This window comes from Myodes glareolus, chromosome 7, assembly GCF_982192425.1.
Source record: "Myodes glareolus chromosome 7, mMyoGla1.1, whole genome shotgun sequence".
Lineage (NCBI taxonomy): Eukaryota > Metazoa > Chordata > Mammalia > Rodentia > Cricetidae > Myodes > Myodes glareolus.
This window is the reverse complement of record NC_142032.1, coordinates 39,235,153-39,252,995: the sequence shown is the minus strand read 5'-3', so window position 1 is coordinate 39,252,995 and position 17,843 is coordinate 39,235,153. Positions and strand designations below refer to the sequence as shown.

Here is a 17,843-nt window from a genome sequence, read left to right as displayed (position 1 = left end):
AAAGCAGCAAGCTAATGCATGAATGTTTCAATGTGGCTAAATAAGGTTCCCTATGTACATATTCATTGATGAACTTCAGGGATCCAAGAACCCCAGAAATTTGCCTAGAAACATCTTTGCCTCTGTCCAGACATGCTCATCCTTTTGTAGAGCAAGAGTTTCTCATGTTCTCCACATTCTCGCAATATTCTCTAAAGCGTGCTCCACCAGCAGACTAACACTAACAGCTAAGCCCATGACTTACTATGTAATATACTTTCCCCTCTCAGATCCAAAACCAACATGCATGTGTGTGTGTCCAGAAAAAAAAAAAGCTTAGTGTTGCCAGATCTTGGCAAATTCTATTTCTGTTAAGCATAACAATGGTCTCTGCCATAAGAAATTAAAGTAAAAATAAAATTTTTATTTTAAGTATTAAGCATTTTTTAACCACTGGGCAAACTCCATGTTTTGTCACCAAAGAAAATAGAATTTTGTGGTATAGATATATAGAATGTTTATAAAAAGAGAGAGAATATTTTGATTCTTCCATTTTTTCTAGCACTGAACTTAATTGAATTATTTAATTACCAAGTTCTTTACAAATATGGGAAAGCTTACCATCCCGAGCATATTTCTGGTTTTTTAGAGATTATATAACACTGATATATTGACAAATACATTTTCAGGAAATAATTAAAAGGTAATATCCTGAAATCAGTCCATAAAAACTGATCCCTTGTAACTGATTATCCTTTTGGGAAAGTGATTACTAGTTTTCTTGTCTACTTTCCACTAGGACTTAAAACACTGGAACATTCTAGAGGCTCAGTCTAGAACCTCTGCCTCCATGACAACACTGAGTGGATTTCAAAGGGAAGTCACTTGGTCTGTTAGCTTGAGTTGAAGTCACACTGACAGAAACTTTGCTCAAGAGTGAGAATTGAGATTTCCATAAATGATTTTCCTTTCCATATTTGGGGTTAAACCTAGAGTCTTGAGGTATACCACTAGGCTACATCCCCAGATCAGAATCAGTCTAGATCTATCCTTGGAAAAAGAGGCTGCATTTCTCAAGGCACATTAATGTATAAATCCCCCATCTTGTGAGTGTTTTATGACAGCAAATTCTCCCCTAAAAGAAGTGTGCTGTCTGAAGGTCTCCAGTTCATCTTTTCGTTCCCCAAAACCCTTCAAGACCTTGCTTAGTAGTCCCAGCATGCAGCACTGGGAAGCCTCTTCCTTCATAGACATCCTAACAGACTTCTTCAGGCTTCTAGTGTCAGGGTTGGAAGGGGCTCTTGGAAAGCAAAGCCATGGGATATTTCACTGTCCTCTCCTTAGATTTTCAAAAGTAATCCTCAGATCCTACCCATCTTCCAAAAACTAGTGGGACTCAAGGTTCATCTCTCCCCAGTTTTTCTTAGAGAACACAAAGAACTCACAGGTTCTTTTTGCGACATTAATTTTTGTTTTGTTTTGGTTTGGTTTGGTTTGGCTTGGTTTTTGGTTTTTGGTGTTTTTCAAGACAGGGTTTCTCTGCTGTCCTGGAACTAGCTTTTATAGACCAGGCTGGCTGCAAACTCACAGAGATTGGCCTGCCTTTGCCCAGTTTCGCTACATGTTTTTGATGGAGATTTAAAACAATACCTATTCATGTGCAACCAGCATTTTGGACCTTTCCTTTAAAATTCAAACTACAAAAAAAAATCTATCCTCTGTAACATAGAGTTGATAAGACCCTGTGAGACTGGTGCGCTCAGATTTTAGAAGGAAAACAAGTCATATTAGCCCAATAAAATCTCCTACCAATTGAACAAAAACCAAATCCCAAACCGTTGCTTGTCACTGGGAAGCAGTTTCCTGATACAAGATAAATTGTCAGCAAAAGGACAACCAGAAAACACAGATGCCCAAAGTTTTGATCTTATTTTTGTTTTGTTTTATGTAAATTCATATTTACAGAGGTAGCACAAAATTTCAGTTATGTCTTTTGTAAGAGTACTTTTGGGTACATCAAAGAAGCAGCTCATTTTTATGTTGTTCAGTTTAACCCATGCACTATCAAATTGACCAAAGTACGTTATTCAGTGACATTGATGATACTTAAAATGTCACTATAAAATCAGTTGAATCTGTCGCTCATGGTTTCTCTCATGGACATTGGTTTTCAATTTTTCTCTTTAACATGTTAGGTTGAATCACACATACAACGCTTACAGTACAGAAATTGTTATATGAAAATTACAGTGTTTTGTGGCTTGATATAAATAGCTTAAATGCATTGGGAAATACCTTTGAATCCCCCTAATTCAACTGAATGCAGCAGATGTGTAGTGAATATCATCGTACATGTGGTACTTTGCTCAATAGTGCAGGATGCAATTATGCAGAAACCCATGTATCCAAAATGGTGACCTTTTATGATGCGGGTGTTGCTGGGACCTGCCGGTCAGTCAATCAGCTGTGCTTAGAACGCATAGACCCATATTGCAGCCAGTAGAGAATCCGAAAAGGCCCTGCTGACTTTTTTTTTAAATGAAAATAGCTATTTAAACACTTCTTTGGTAACCAGGAAGTTGGAAATTTCTAACTTCCATTTTTTTACACAGAAAACTGAGCTGTTAGATAGCTAACACACTTCTAACAATCAGAATGTGGCTTCCAATATTTTGACAAACGGCCCAGTCTTTCTCAGTGAGTTACTTCCCTTCTTGGTGTATCAGGTTGTCCAATGTGAAGTGAAATAATATCCCTCTTGTGAGTGATGGGGATTGGGTAGGATCATGTGTACTTTCTGGGGGTGGAAATTCTACTAACGTGTTTTCTACAAATGTCATTCAGTGTTTTATCCTTTCGTATCTCATTACCTCCCCCATGCTCAGTAATTTTAGTTTGTGCTTTTTTTTCTCTTTTTGTTTATTTGGTTTGCTGGCTTTGTGTTCTTTTCTCCTTTTTTCCCTTTCTTTTCCTTTTTTAATGCAGGAATCGGCCAAGGGGTTCCAGTGGTGGCCCTCATAGTGGAAGGAGGACCCAACGTGATCTCGATTGTTTTGGAGTACCTCCGAGACACGCCTCCTGTGCCAGTCGTGGTCTGTGATGGGAGTGGACGGGCGTCCGACATCCTGGCATTTGGGCATAAATATTCAGAAGAAGGCGGGTAGGTGAATTCCCAGGCCCCAGGGTAGAATCTTGAGTACAAAGCTGGTGTCTGAAGTTTGGAAAAAAGGGCATCAGAGCGTGTTCTCTGCAGTTCAGTCAAGTCCTCACATCCTAATCAGCTATGAACAATTATCTAAACATTGACTGTGGGGTGGTAGAGAAGGACAGAGAACAACATCTAAAATGCCTCTGGAGTGGGGAATCCATGAAGGCTACCTTGAGACCACGTGAGGATGAGGAGGAAGGAACTTAAAGGGTGTGTTCTTTTATCTCAGTTTCTCCTTCCCTCTTCTCCTTCTTCAAGGAAGGAGAGGCAGGCAATGGGCTATAAAGCAAACAGAATATGGATAACAGTGCAGGGTAGCCTCCGAGATAAGCAGAGTCTGGGGCACAAGTCTAAACACCAGAACCATCATGGTCAAGCTGCTGTAAACACATTCGGAAGACTATTATCAAGTACTTCTCTATTTATTATCCTGGAAGGTAAAACCTCTATAATTGGTTACAGCTCTGGTCCTTTGTGAATTACTCCCAGAACTCCTCAGCCCTATATATTTTGGTTGAACTATCAGCTTTTTAATGCTGTTCTCTAAAGTCCAAAGCTCCAACTTTTCTGGAAGTCTAGCCACAGTGGCCTAATAAGACACTCTTGCAGGTCATGGAAGTCATTTGAAACAGGGTGTGAATGAGTTTAAGGAACACAGTCAGGGAAAGTCACTTAACTTTTGCTTTTGGTTGATGTTGTTTTGGGGTTTTTGTTTGTTTGTTTGTGAGAATTTGATATGAAGAGCTATAGACAGACAATCAAAGGCTGCTAAGAGAGGGGGAATCATTCTTCTCTACAGACAAGGTCTCTGATAGGTTACCAAATCCATAGTGGTCAACTCTTAATGCATACACACACACACACACACACACACACACACACACACACACACACACAAGACATTAAGTCAAACAAAAAACCAAAAACTAATTACCCAATTTTTCAAGCGTAAGGTTAGGGTGACAAACAAGTTCCACAGGAGATAGGCCTCTTATAAATATAGAGTAACTGTCCAAGGGTACCATGAACTGTGAAAAACATTGAGATATAAAAAAGAACAGCCTGGAGTTGCCACCCTCAAAAACCATAGTAAGGCTAGTGGGTAGACCAGTATGCAACTACAGTAACAAAATTACAGACGAGCTAGCCTGGCGGGGGCGGAGGGACACTCCCTTTCTACCTCTCTCCTCGCCAGTAAAAAGATTCCACATGTCAGCCACTACCTCCTCTCCTTTCCCTTTCTTCATCCCTGTTTTGGCAGCCACTAAGACAGTATGTTTGCCTGGTTTATACTGAACCCAATATGTGTGAAGTGGAGAAGGTCAGAAGGCTGAGGGCTTCTATGCCACCCCTGAATGTCATGACAGTGACCTGACACCTAGAGATCTGATGGTTCTAAAAGAATCCTCATCAAAGTTAAAGCTTAGTCACTGCCAAATTTAATTAAATTGCCATCATCATTCTTTGTTGGGAGTAAGTACTGACCCATCTTCTTACTGAGGACCTAATGAGAGGACATTTGCCCAGTGATCTTTGTATTGACTAACAAAGCAGTGTTTGATAACCTTAACTGTTTTTTAATTAAATTTTGCCATAGTCCTTATTTCTTTCAATATAGCAATATGACCCTTTTAACTGAAAACAGCTCTTAGCTCTTGATTGTTTGTTGATCCATTGAGTTTGCTGATTGTTTTTGTCATATGTCCACAAAGCAGATATGGGTTTGCATTTGGAATGCAGGTTTCCTTTTCTTTCCTACAAAACCAAAAGAGAAGGAAGGCGTTCTCCAGCGTCTCTGCTATCTTGGATCATCCAAGTGACAGTCAGAGTCTGGTGCCTATTATTTATTATTTTTTAGGCCATGTGTCTTGAGCATATTAAAAATTTTCCTGATTGAGCCGGGCAGTGGTGGCACACACGTTTAATCCCAGCACTTGGGAAGCAGAGGCAGATGGATCTCTGTGAGTTCAAGGCCAGCCTGGTCTACAAGAGCTAGTTTCAGGACAGATTCCAAAGCTACAGAAAAACCCTGTCTCAAAAAACCAAAAAAAAGTCTCTGATTATTACTATTTAAAATATGTAAGAAAAAAATGTGAGTTTTAGAATTGGAAGGGGCAGTGGGCAACTTAATCTAGTGGACAAGAAATTAAATCTTTGTCCATGTCTGCACAGTCTATGAGCTCATCCATCTGGGTTATTAGCAAAATTCACTGAAGTATGTTTCATGATGCATGTTTCTGTCCTACTCAGGAAGGGTCTCGATGACTTCTTTAAACTTTGTTTTCTTAAGAATATATTTTAATACAATCTTTTCTCATTTTGCATAGCTATCTGTGTTCCCACTCCCTCCCCTCTTACTACTTCCTCCACCTTCCCCCTACCTCACCTCCCCAGACTCCTTTAAACTTTAGGTGCACAAAAGTTACCCAATTTTTTCAATAATTTATATTTAATATTATTATTAGCATATGTATTCCTAAAATAGTGCAGTCCTGGTTATGATCTTGTGTCCAAGTTTTGATTCCTTTCTCATCCTTACCTAGACCATCATCCACCCATCCCCATACCCACCTAGACCATCATACACTGATCCCCATCCCCACCTATACCATCATCTACCCACCTCCAACCTCACCTAGACCATCATACACCCATCTCCAATTTAAAACTCAAAAGGACTGTGAACATATAACTTCACTTGGAATTCTTATTTCTAACTATTTTATAATCTAAGTATGCAAAATTCCCAGTCTATATAGCCTCTACATAAACATATGAACTATGGGCAGTTATCAAAGAATCTGAAGTCACTCACATAATTAATATAGAGGCAAAGAATTAAATGCTATTTATTTCAGTAGGTCGTCAAAGCTTTAAAATTATTCCAAGATATTTTCAATACTTAAAACAAATAGAAACCTGAAGGGAAGCTTTGTGTACATGTTTGTCAATACATGTAGTCACACACAGAGAGATGTTATGCATAGTGCTATGATGAAAGCCTACACTCTTAGGAAATCAATGGTGAATTTATCATGATAAAATGAAGTCATAATGTTTCTGTATGCCATTGGAATAACTGCCAGGATTAGTTGTGCCTATTTAGTTTGATAAGAAATTGTTTAACCACACATGTGCATGCAATTTAAAGTCATTTCCAATGAACATTATTTTGTGGCAGTGTACTTTCTTTATATGTACCAAAGAAAGAAAGAAAGGAAAGAAGGAAGGAAGGAAGGAAGGAAGGAAGGAAGGAAGGAAGGAAGGAAGGAAAAAAGAAAAGCATGATCCAGCTAGCCTTCATTGACCAGGAAGGATTTCTTCTTTGATTCTTCAAATTCCAATGGAATTGAACATTCTACTACATACATGTGATTTATATAAACAAACCTGAATAAGTAAATGCACCCAAATAAAATTAGATATAGGGAACACACACATCCTAATCACAAAGCTTTCATTTCCAACTAAATTGCTATTTTTGCTGATTTGTTTTATTTGGGAATTTATTTAAATTTTTAAAGCTAATTTAATTTATGAATTGTTAAATGATATAGCTATAAGGACTATGAGTGTGTGTATTCAGCTATGTAAGTTTACATTTTAAAATCTTAAAGAAATGACCTTTTCTCCCCTTACATTGTGACCTTTCTAGCCTGTCATTGAGTTCCTCTCCAAGAATATGAATTGGAAAGAGAATATGAATTAGAAAGAGAATATGAATTGGAAAGAATCACTTTGGAAGTGAATTATAATTGGCAAAACTGATTGTCTCCTCTGAATGAGATTGCTTGAGATAGAAACAGACAGACTGTGTCTATCACAGCGCAAATGGGCTTGGATACATTAGGAGACGATCACAATTAAATGTTTTTTTCTGTGTGTGGTGCTGAGGATAAAATTAAATTCTATGTTTTGTCTTTTTCCTCCCTCTCTGTTCTACGGCATGTGGTACCTGGAAGAAATGGTCAAAGTCCATATTCCCTTATCATCGTAACGGGTTTTCTGTTTACCTGTCATAGTTCAGAGGGAAGCAGTAAACACTTTCCATAATTAATTCTGTTGCCCAGGAAATATGATCAAAGCTTTCTTCTTAATGGCAAATGACTAAACCTCCTAACTACAAATATGAGTGCTACCAGGAACTGTTAGATTTAATGACCCAGTGTTAAACATAAAGACTTTCTTGTGTTTGACTAAGCAGATAGACAGCATTGCCTGGTCTGGAGCACCTTTCAGCGTGCAGCTTCCTGATGCTGAAATCATCAGGCCTTTACCTGGTAACTGTTCCCCCCGAGTCTCAGGCTGCAGAGAAATGGGATCCCGCCCCTTCATTTGTCACACAGGGAACAAGTGCCTGACAATGGACACTGTCAGCATGAGAACGTCGTCTGAGCCCGTGTGTGCTCTGAGTCACTGCTCCTCACCCCTCACAGTTTTATTACCAATGCTTATATTTTCTTTAGAATTTTTGTTAAAAACTTACCTCCTGGATTTCATCCAACCACATTTTAGATCTAGAAAAGAGGCAGAACCAGTCAGCTAGCATCCAAAAATAAAAACATTTCTTAAAGGATTTTTAAATAATTTGTTCATAATTATCAAATTATCAGTGAGGCATATACCACTCCTATTCTAGTGTCCTAGTCGTATTTTAATTAGGGATTGACTGTGAAGGGTGTGTGAGCAGTCTTTTTTTTTTTTTGAGACAGGGTTTCTCTGTGTAGCCTTGGCTGCCCTGGAACTCACTCTGTAGACCAGGGCTGGCCTTGAACTCAGAGAGATCCACCTGCCTCTGCTTCCCAAATGCTGGGACTAAAGGCATTTGCCACCACTGCTCAGCCTTGAGAAATCTTACTCTTGGGAGTAGAAGAAGAAAAGAATGTAGTGTGTTATGCGGTATGGGATGTTTGTGTGAAGAGGGAGATGAGAGAAGTGGGGGGTGATGGGTGCGAGGGTGTGTGTGTGTGTGTGAGGGTGTGTGTGTGTGTGAAGGTGTGTGTGTGTGTGAGAGAGGGTGTGTGTGTGAGTGAAGTGGTAGAGGGGTGGTGTGGGGGGACAGTAGAAGTGGGGATGTGATGAATGGGGAAAGTATATGTGGTATAGGACAGGGTTGATATGAGGTGAGCGTGGTATGGGAGAGATTTTGGAGTGTGTATGTATGTATTAAAAATATTCTGAGACTTTTCTACTTAAAAAGAACTTAATAAGAATTCTCATGAGTTTTTTGTTTATTTATTTTCATTTTCCTTGATGTTAGCCTTTTTTTAATGAAAACAATTTTTTTTGGATCAGATAGGATGAAGGCATAAGAACATCAACTAATTATAAAAAGGGAAAACTACATTGCATGGTTTCCAATTTATGCCTGCAAATTACTTGAAGAGTGTTTGTTTCTCTCAAAATACATATCATGTGTCCAAAGACAAGAGAAAACCATCAGAAAATCAGGTGTATTAGGAAGCTGGGAGCAGTCGGTGTTCCCTGGGGCATGCCATTCTGTGCAATAATCACAAATGTTTACTCCTGCTGCTCCAGAGATTCAGCTCACACTGAAGGATGTCAAAGCCCCATCATTTTTCTGTATTGCTTTCTGCGGAAAGTAATTGATCTGGATGGTCTGCACCCCAGCATGATAGAGACATAATTGGAATGTCAAGTAAGAAAAAGAAACCAATGGCAACTAAGCTGATTTCAAGCGTCAATTTTAGTTTTTGTTAATCTCACCTGCCTCATCTCTTTCTAGAACTTTTTGTAAGAAATGTCGAGCTGATTCTTTTTCAATTTTCTTGAATGAAATCATAGGAAAAGACATCAAAAACAAAGGCTAGGAGTGGTTCTCCTGTTACTTGTGTAAGCATTGTTGATGGGGTACCTACTGTGTGCATAGAACTATTGGAACTGGCTCTCAGAGACACTGTAATGAATATTCAAACACGTGACTACAGGGTCACATGAGTTAAAATGTTTAAACAGTACAAGATAAAATACTGAGTAGGGCATTTCCAACAAGACTTCTAAGGTATGTCAGTTATTCATAAATGCCAGTATAATAAATCTACTCCTTTTCCCTCTTTCTATCAAATCTATGTTTAATGAGGATCACCCGAGATGGTAGAAGAAGAAAAATAGTCCTTTCTGTGTAACAACCCCAAAGAAAGATTCAAGCCAAACAAAATGAAAGAAACTGGTAGAGGAAACTATTTTTTGTTATTGATGTTATTTTTGAAATTGATAAGCTCTAAATCCTCCTACTTCCGTCTCCTCAGAGCTGGGATTTTAAGCATACACTACTCTAAGTGGTCAAGGAGAGGAATTCTTTAAGACGACAGGCTAGCATTTGTGTGTGCTCACGCATGTGCATTCTCACACACGTGTGTAATTAAATTTTATTTCTATATTTAAATTCAATGCACTCAATGTAATAAAAATATACTAAAATAACTAACATAATATTTACTCACATATAATTATATAAGTACCCATATCTTTATATATACATCCAAATGATTTAGTTGAAGACTTAAACAGAAGACCAATAGCATGAATCTTCAAATTAATAAATCACTGGATATTTTCTAGAAATCATTTTAGGTTCCAATGGTATTATCGAAAGCATAATTCTCCTCCAGGAACATGTGTGCAGTCTCATGTGAACAAATATAACAAATAGTTTTCAATGTCATATTACTGAGTTTTGAGGTGGCAGAAGGTACCCCAAAAAGTATCACTGGTGGTTTTCTCAGAGAAATATAAATATACAACCTCGTCACAGTCCCCCACATTCTATGTGGCTAGAACAATTGTTCATTTCAGCACAAATTATATAAAACTTTCATCTGACAAGTTACTGTTAAATCTCTCCATAACGTGTCAACATGGGGAGGATAAAGCATTGATTTTTTTAAAAAAAAAATTATCTCAAGCATAGAAAAAATACCATGAAGGAGAAAGGTTTTATTGACCTAAGCTAGCCAGTCAATGCTCTACAATAAATATGCTTTATTAAAATTGCTCCACTCTTGGCTCACTGGGAAAATGTGTCATTGAACATGAGGAGCCGCCATCCTCAGGAGGTATCTGGGCAAACCATTATTGAGAACTCTTGACTGGAGTTGCCAGAATACCCAGGGGAAGATTTCAAAGGTGCATACTAACCACACACCTTTATGTACTGATTTAGATAGACTGAAGGCAGAACTCAACAAACTGTTTAAAACCAGAACCCAGACAATCCCAATGATAATAATGCAGGTACCCCCACTTAATCCCAATGAGAATAATCTATGAACCCCACTTCACTTAGTTAATTTAGATTATATGAAGATTAAATTTCTCTGATACATCTAGTGTTTTCCAAAGGTCTCTGTACCTGGTGAATACTCTCCTCAAGTCACTAGACCATTGGTACAGGTCCCTGCACCTGCTGCCACACTTGGTTTTTAGAACCCATTTGAATCAGAAAGTGTATTGACCTTGAATCCCGACCTACCCCAGCTGTGCCTAGCTCTGATCAGATTTGAAAATCCTCCCCTACAGGACAATTTTACTGATAAAGTGCTCATCTTGATAGGACTTTTAGCTCTTAGTACTGTTATTTGAATAGATTTCTTAAGAACATCAGTGTCCTTCATTTCTTGTCTTTTGCAAATTATTGGGGATTTTTATTTTTTAGTTGGTATTCATGTCATTTTCATATGTATATGTGATTTGTTATAATTCATCTCCCCTCCTGCTGTCTTCCCTTTGACTTACTATCTGAACTCTGATTGTTCCCTTCCAAGTATATTCTGACTAGTGAAAACACAGAGTCAATTTTAAAAGGTAAACAAATGGGAAAGATGAGAAAAGCCGTATTTAGGGGGAAGTGCTCTGGGTGATGGGGAAGTTATAGGCAGCAGGAAAAGCATTAGATCAGCGTGGATGCCATGCCACCTCACTTGTCATTGACGTAATAGTTATCGGAGAGAAACACTACAGTCCCAATCTTCCATATGATGGTTTTCACTTTTTTATATTTTTTTTTTAAATTTTATTTTACATCCCAACTACAGTTCTCACTCTCCGCCCTCTTCCCGCTCCCTCCCCTCCCCCAGCCCATCCCCCATCTATTCCTTCCAAGGAACACATCAAAAAAAGTATCCACCATGACCAAGTAGGCTTCATTGCAGAGATGTAGGGTTTGTTCAACATACAGAACATCTGTCAATGTAACCCACCATATAAACAAATTGAAAGAAAAAAAAATCACATGATCAATTCATTAGATGCTACAAAAGCCTTCTACATAAACATTTTCACTTTTTAAAAATAAGTATTTTTATTAATTCTTTGAGAATTTAATTCAATACTTCTTGATCAAATTCACCCCCAAATGCTCCCCTAATTATTCCCAGATCTACCTTTATCTCCCTACTCCTCCAATTTTGTATCCTTCTAGCCTTCATGGGTACCAAGCACATAAATAATACACAGATATACAAGCAGGCAAAAGGGCCATACATAATGATATAATAACTGAAATAAACAGGACCTAAATGAAATGACCTTGAATTTATTTACTGTCCTTTAGAGCTAATTCTGAAGTATTCTAACAGACATTTGACCCTGCAGCTGTTGCTACACTAGTTTAACTTGCCATCAGTGGTACCACTAATAATAAGTGTCTGGAATGTTCTTCACAGTTTTTTCCAGAATCCACACGGAATTCTCAAATTGATCATAGACCGCAGCATTTTCATACACTATGTACAACACCGGCAACCTGCTGGAAAGCCCTTTTTGACAGAAAAGGAGAAAACACATTGAAAGCAGGATCCAGTGATTAGTACAATTACATGTGCTAATCTTGTCAAAAGAAACATGAAACAAAAGCCTCTCAATTTGATTCCTACATTATTGGGTGAATATCCATGTTTATTATACAGTCTTTGGATAGTTTATGTCACACCAGTCTTCATAAAAGAGAGAAGCTCCTATAGGTCTTGGATAAGCTTTAAAGAATTTTTTCCTTTAAGGCCATGGCAGTCATAATTCAGTGTTTCGGGGACAGGCCTAAGATTTGGATGTCTGTAAGACTGCGACACCTTAGTTTTCATCATTTGATAGTGTGTTTCAGTCTTATCATTTCTGGGACAAGAATCATAAGCCATTTTCCTCTTGAGTGCGAACTCACATCAGTCAGTGATAGTTTCCTGAAATGCACTGAGAAAGACTTTAAGGCTTCATCTGGCCTCAGATGAAAGGACCTGGTAGGATAGATTAACAACGAAACCGGGCAAAGAGAGGATCTTACAATCAGTCAGTGTGCTGTGAACATCGACTCTGGCACTTGAATAAAGTGATACCCATATAAGTATGCTCATATCTATAAGACCGCCAGAGGAGTAACAAGTAGTACAGCGATTTATCTAAACAAAGAGAAAAAACCCAAGTTACCACAAAGATATGTGGGATAGAGGAAGCAGTTGCTTCTTGATCAATATGCCAAAGCATATCAATGTTTCAATCATCTGACCACATAAGAATTTCTACACAAGGATAAAGCATGAGACATGAAGGAACAGAAACTCCTTACCACTGGGGACCAGTTGGAAATGGAATGAGGGACAGGTTGACAACACACTTACTGTTGGTAATACATAAGAAATAATAATGTTTAAGTAGGAATTGGGGGCTGGAGAGGTGGTGTCAAAGTTAAAAGTACTGTGTCTCTTGCAGAGGACCAGTTTCAGCTCTCAGCATCCACATGGTGGCTCACAGATATCTTTGACTCCAGTTCCCAGGGATCTGATGCCCTCTTCTGTTCTCTCCTGGTGCCAGGAGTGCACGTGGTACACATACATATATGCAAGCAAAACATTCATACACATAAACTAAAATAAGTTGTTTGAAATTTCTTAAGCTAGGAATTAATCCATCCTAGAATATGTAACAAAAATAGAGAAAACTTATATTATCCCAGTATCTGGAAGAAGAAAATATGGTAATAAAGAATAATCTGACAAACTACTCTTCCCGACCCTTCTGCCCCTATCTCCGACAACATCCTTGACACACTGGAGTTAATTGTATTTATAAATATGAATATGTCTCTTATATATCATTGCGAAACTTTTACATGCAAAAACTTGGTCTAAATATGTTATTTTGTAATATGAGATAATTATGATATTGATCCCACTATAGAAATAAGCAAATGTAAGATGAAAAGGTCATGTCATTTGCTAACTTTCTCTTAGTAGCACATGATCTTCCCAGGCAGGCTGCAACTGGAACTATGTTCTTAACACCCGTGCCATACTGTATCCTAGAAAGATGGCCCAGTAACTGCAGTAGACATATCTTGCTTTTCCTAGAGTTATTTCAGGCAAGAAAGTAGAATGCATCCAGCTTTCTTCTTCTCTCACATGCTACTTAACTTCTCCTCTGAATAAACCTCTAGCCAACATTTAATGTATATCCATTGAAGGTGTTCCATAGCTTGGCCTCCCAAGAGGGGCCATATACTCCTTAAGTCAGCTCTGATTCTGACTTTGATGCAAGGTCCAAAATAATAAAATCCTGACCATCCCCCTAGCCTGGCTACGGGTGGCGTTCACTAATCAGTTTTACTTGGAATGAACTCTGAGTATATTTCTTGACTTACAGTTTTGGCAGAAAGTCTGCCAGACCATGTGGTAGTTGCTGTATTCCTTGGAAAGCTTCCTTTCCTCTCTTGGGCACATGAATAGCCACAGGCAAAGGGAAGAGGGGAAATGACATACAAAAGCCAGTACTGTTTACTAATTTGTACTTAAATATTCTGCTAGCCATAGCCCTAGCTCTAGTTCAAGGTGGAGCATTTGCCTGTGCTGTAAACCTCAAGAGCAATGCTGGCCAACAGAACTTTTGGGGATGATAAAATCTGCCTCTTTGTCATCCATCAGACAGTCCCTGAGTACTTGGGTTATGGCTATGAAGTTGAATTACGCTGCAATTAAACTTAAATGGTCCCTCAAAGCTAATGACAATCACACTGAACATCACATTTCTTTATTTCTACAGTGGGTTTTCACCAAACTAGAAGTGCTTGAATTCTGATAGATTTTACCATATTTGATATTTCATTCAATATTACTTATTCATTTGAGAAATACATTGAATAACTATTATTATCTAAGCCCTAGCCCAGATACTGGCTAAAACACACAAGGAAGCCAAAAGAACAAAATTCCCTACCCTTGTGAAGCTTAGAGTCTAGCAAAGTTAGATGATAATAATAATAATAATAATTTAAAATAATAATAAACAGTACTTTAGAAGGTGAATGAAGGAAAACTACAGAGTTATGTGATCAACACAAAGACAAAATGGAAAAGTCTTTTAGGATTACTAAGTTGGCACTCCAGAGAAAATACAGATACATTGGTAATAGAACTTACCTTCCAAGCAGCCAAGGAGCTTAGCATCTAGGTCGTCTTATGAAAGGCCACCAGTAAAACCAGACCACAGAGCGTATTCTTATCACAAGTACCAAGTGCTCACTTGCCACTCTCAACCCCACCATGCCACTGACTTGTGTTTCCTTTGGTACATATGCCTACACCTTCTATGTTACTATACATGGCTCCAGATTTTGGAATTCAAGAGCGAGAGTTAAATGGGAAATGGTCCCACTATGGATATCAGAAACAAAATTTATCAGAGAACATCCTTTCCACTGATACATATATGTCACGACCTATAACAGACAGTTTCTCTAAGATCCACCTCAGTAGTAGATAGAACCCTCAGGAATAGTCCAGGTGAACAATTTCTTCTAGACTAGACATTAAGACACAGAACCGCTGTTTGTCTTAATTGATGGAGGCTTTTTGTAGCTGGATTTGATATTCAGTGACAAAATAATCTAACCAACCTACACCTGTGTTCTAGTGAATCTGTAACAACTTTCTATCTAGCCATCCTTTTCTGAAAAACAGCACCAGAGTTGCTCTTAGGGATTCTAATTGTTGAATATTTATGTGTATCTTTCAATTAATTAAAGGAACTTTGAGCAGCTGATAAAAAAAGTAAAGCATTCCCCTGGGAACACAGTGGATGCCTGGAGTCACATTACTGAACCTTCTCACATGTCGACTACAGAACATCCTCGTGTATAGTAGAAGATAACACTTGCATTGAGCCCTTTAAACAAATCATAACGTTTCATCAATACTCCAAAGTGAGCCTGTACATGGAGGTTGGCACACATCATTATCAGAGTTTTCCTGTCTCATTTGCTTGTCTCCCCACTCAGCTGGCTCTCACAAGCCACATACTGCTAAGGAAGTCAGTTCACCTCTACAGACCTCACATTTTTTTCCTTGCATAAAATGATTAAAGTTGGATCATTCCTTTATTCCAAGTTCAAATCCCTTTAGCAGAATCTTCCAGGTAGGGCCCTCCCTGGCCAATACAGATTTCCAAAGGATCAAAATTGGAAAATGAGGAGGTGTCGAGCTTTATGAGGTTTGATGCCCACCTGTTTGACTTTGAGATGATATGAGATTAGTTCTGGGGACCTTCTCATCACCAGCCTATTTCCATGTCACCTGATGAGTGAATGTGACTCTGGCATTCCCCCATTGAAACCACTGAGCTAATTGGTTTTCAATGGTGCTTTGCCTTCTCATTCAAAGACTTGTTTCATCCAACAACCATGGCAATATTCCACTTTCCCTTCACACTGTGGGTGCTTAGCATGCTGGTTATCTTGTTTCAACTCTGACCTGGCAAGAGACCACAGATAATCTTAAATTACAGATGCAAACTAAGATGCCATCTGACTAGTGATGGGAAGCTATTGCAGAATTTTAACACTGTTCTAGAACATGATCCCTCTACAAAAGAGCCATTTAATCAGAGCAGTGGAGGGTGGACTGGAGGAGGATAGATAGGCAAGAAGCCAATTAGCAGTCTTTCTATTCCAGCTGAGAAAGATAGGACAAACCCAAGCCAAGGTTCATGGAGAATGAGCTGAGTCAGGACAGTATTTCCAGAAATCAGATCTCTATGTGCTGGTGTTTCTAACAGGAGTTGCTAAAACCTGCAGGCATACCATTGTCTCACCACCTCAAGCAGACCTCAATGTGAAATAAAGAACCCTGAAGGAAACAACCGAGTGTTTGATGGTGACTTACCCTGGTCATGTAGAGCTGGCCCAAGCATGCACATATGTTTCTGCTACACATACAGCTTTTGACAGGGATACAAGGTTGAGAAGGGTAGCCATGGAAAATGGATGCTGGTCAAGTGTCAAAGCCGAAAAGAAATACCCGGTATACCATAAGTCCCGAGTAAATGTAGAGAATCGCCTAAACCAAAAGGAAACTGTTGAAGGCTCTATGCACAGAACTAAGTGGCAGTGTTTTTGGAAATGTGTGTGAGTGGTTAGGTGGCCACTTTTAAGGATGCATGGTTCTTAGCCACATTAACTACTCAAGAGGGAATAATACTAATTCCTAGATGTTAAGACTGGAGAGTCTCATCTCCCAACCAACTCTGAAGACAGTGCATGACGGTAACAGGTGGAAGTATGATTTGCTGAGTGAGCGAATGAATCAGAGAATGAACATGCAGATGTCTGCATGGGGCCGCTGCAAAGCTCCATTTTAATTAAGCTTCCCTTAGATCTAAATATCTCAATTTCCCCCAAAGTAAGAACTCACCACAGCTCTTTAATCTCTCTCAAATGGGAAAATTATTTCTCATGAGAAATTATCATTCAAGGCCAGCTGCCATCAGAGCAAATTCTCGCATGAGGCAGGCGACACACCAGACCCTCTGTAAGGATGGACTTACCTAATTCACAGGTCTATGAAAATACTTTATCACTTCCATGTTACACATATAAAAGGAGTAAATAAGAGCTAAGTTAAGTCTTAAAATCACACAGCCAGTGGGTGAGAACCTATTAAAGGCTGTCGAACCTCTAAAGAGGAGCCACACCATTACTTGTGGCAACAGAGGTTGAAAGAAAGTGGTCGCTTTTAACGGAAAGAGAGGGAGAGGAAGACTGAAGGGAAGAGAGGGGAGCATCGAGATTGCCACTCTCTACGACCTCATTCAAGGACAACTTTGGGTGTCCTTTGTGTAGCATTTAGGCATTTGCTTTGGCTTCAAATAAATGACAAAATTTCTGTTTTCTTTAGTAAACTAGAGATTCCATTGGAAATGATGTCTTTGAAGTACCAAGTGTGGGTATTCACAGCTTTATTTATATAAGTAAAATTCCTCACACGGTGTGTGCGGCATCTCACAGCATCTGCAGGGGTCTCGGGAGGACCGCTCTCCTCGAAAGCTGTTAATTAACCTAAGATTAGCTCCTGGAGTCGCACTGAATTCTAGACGCTTTTTTTTTTTTTTTAGTTTTCAAATCTAGGAACAAAAATCTGATACTGCAGATAATTAAATTTATTCTGGGAGAAGTATTTTTACATGTGGGCTGCATTTGCAGCGTTTGAATAGAACACTAATTGCAAAGTGTGGGGCGTGTTGCTGGCTATCCTGAGCCCTGGGTAAACACTGACCTATTTTAAATTACTCAGTGATGAATCTAAAAACTACAGGCCATACATGCAGCATTTAAATGGAACCACAAATGCCACAGTGCAGAGATTTTCCTCAGTCGCCA

At 38.8% G+C, this 17,843-nt stretch overlaps 1 protein-coding gene across 27 annotated transcripts in view; it reads left to right on the top strand.

Annotated features, from left to right (window-relative positions):
• Trpm3 (transient receptor potential cation channel subfamily M member 3) overlaps positions 1-17,843 on the top strand; it is a 522,878-nt gene that overhangs the window by 312,253 nt on the left and 192,782 nt on the right. For all 27 annotated transcript variants that reach the window (XM_085693719.2, XM_085693715.2, XM_085693717.2 and 24 more), the window contains one exon: positions 2,965-3,139. In XM_085693719.2, the coding sequence (XP_085549845.2) occupies positions 2,965-3,139 (175 nt within the window). The remainder of the gene's footprint in view (positions 1-2,964; positions 3,140-17,843) is intronic.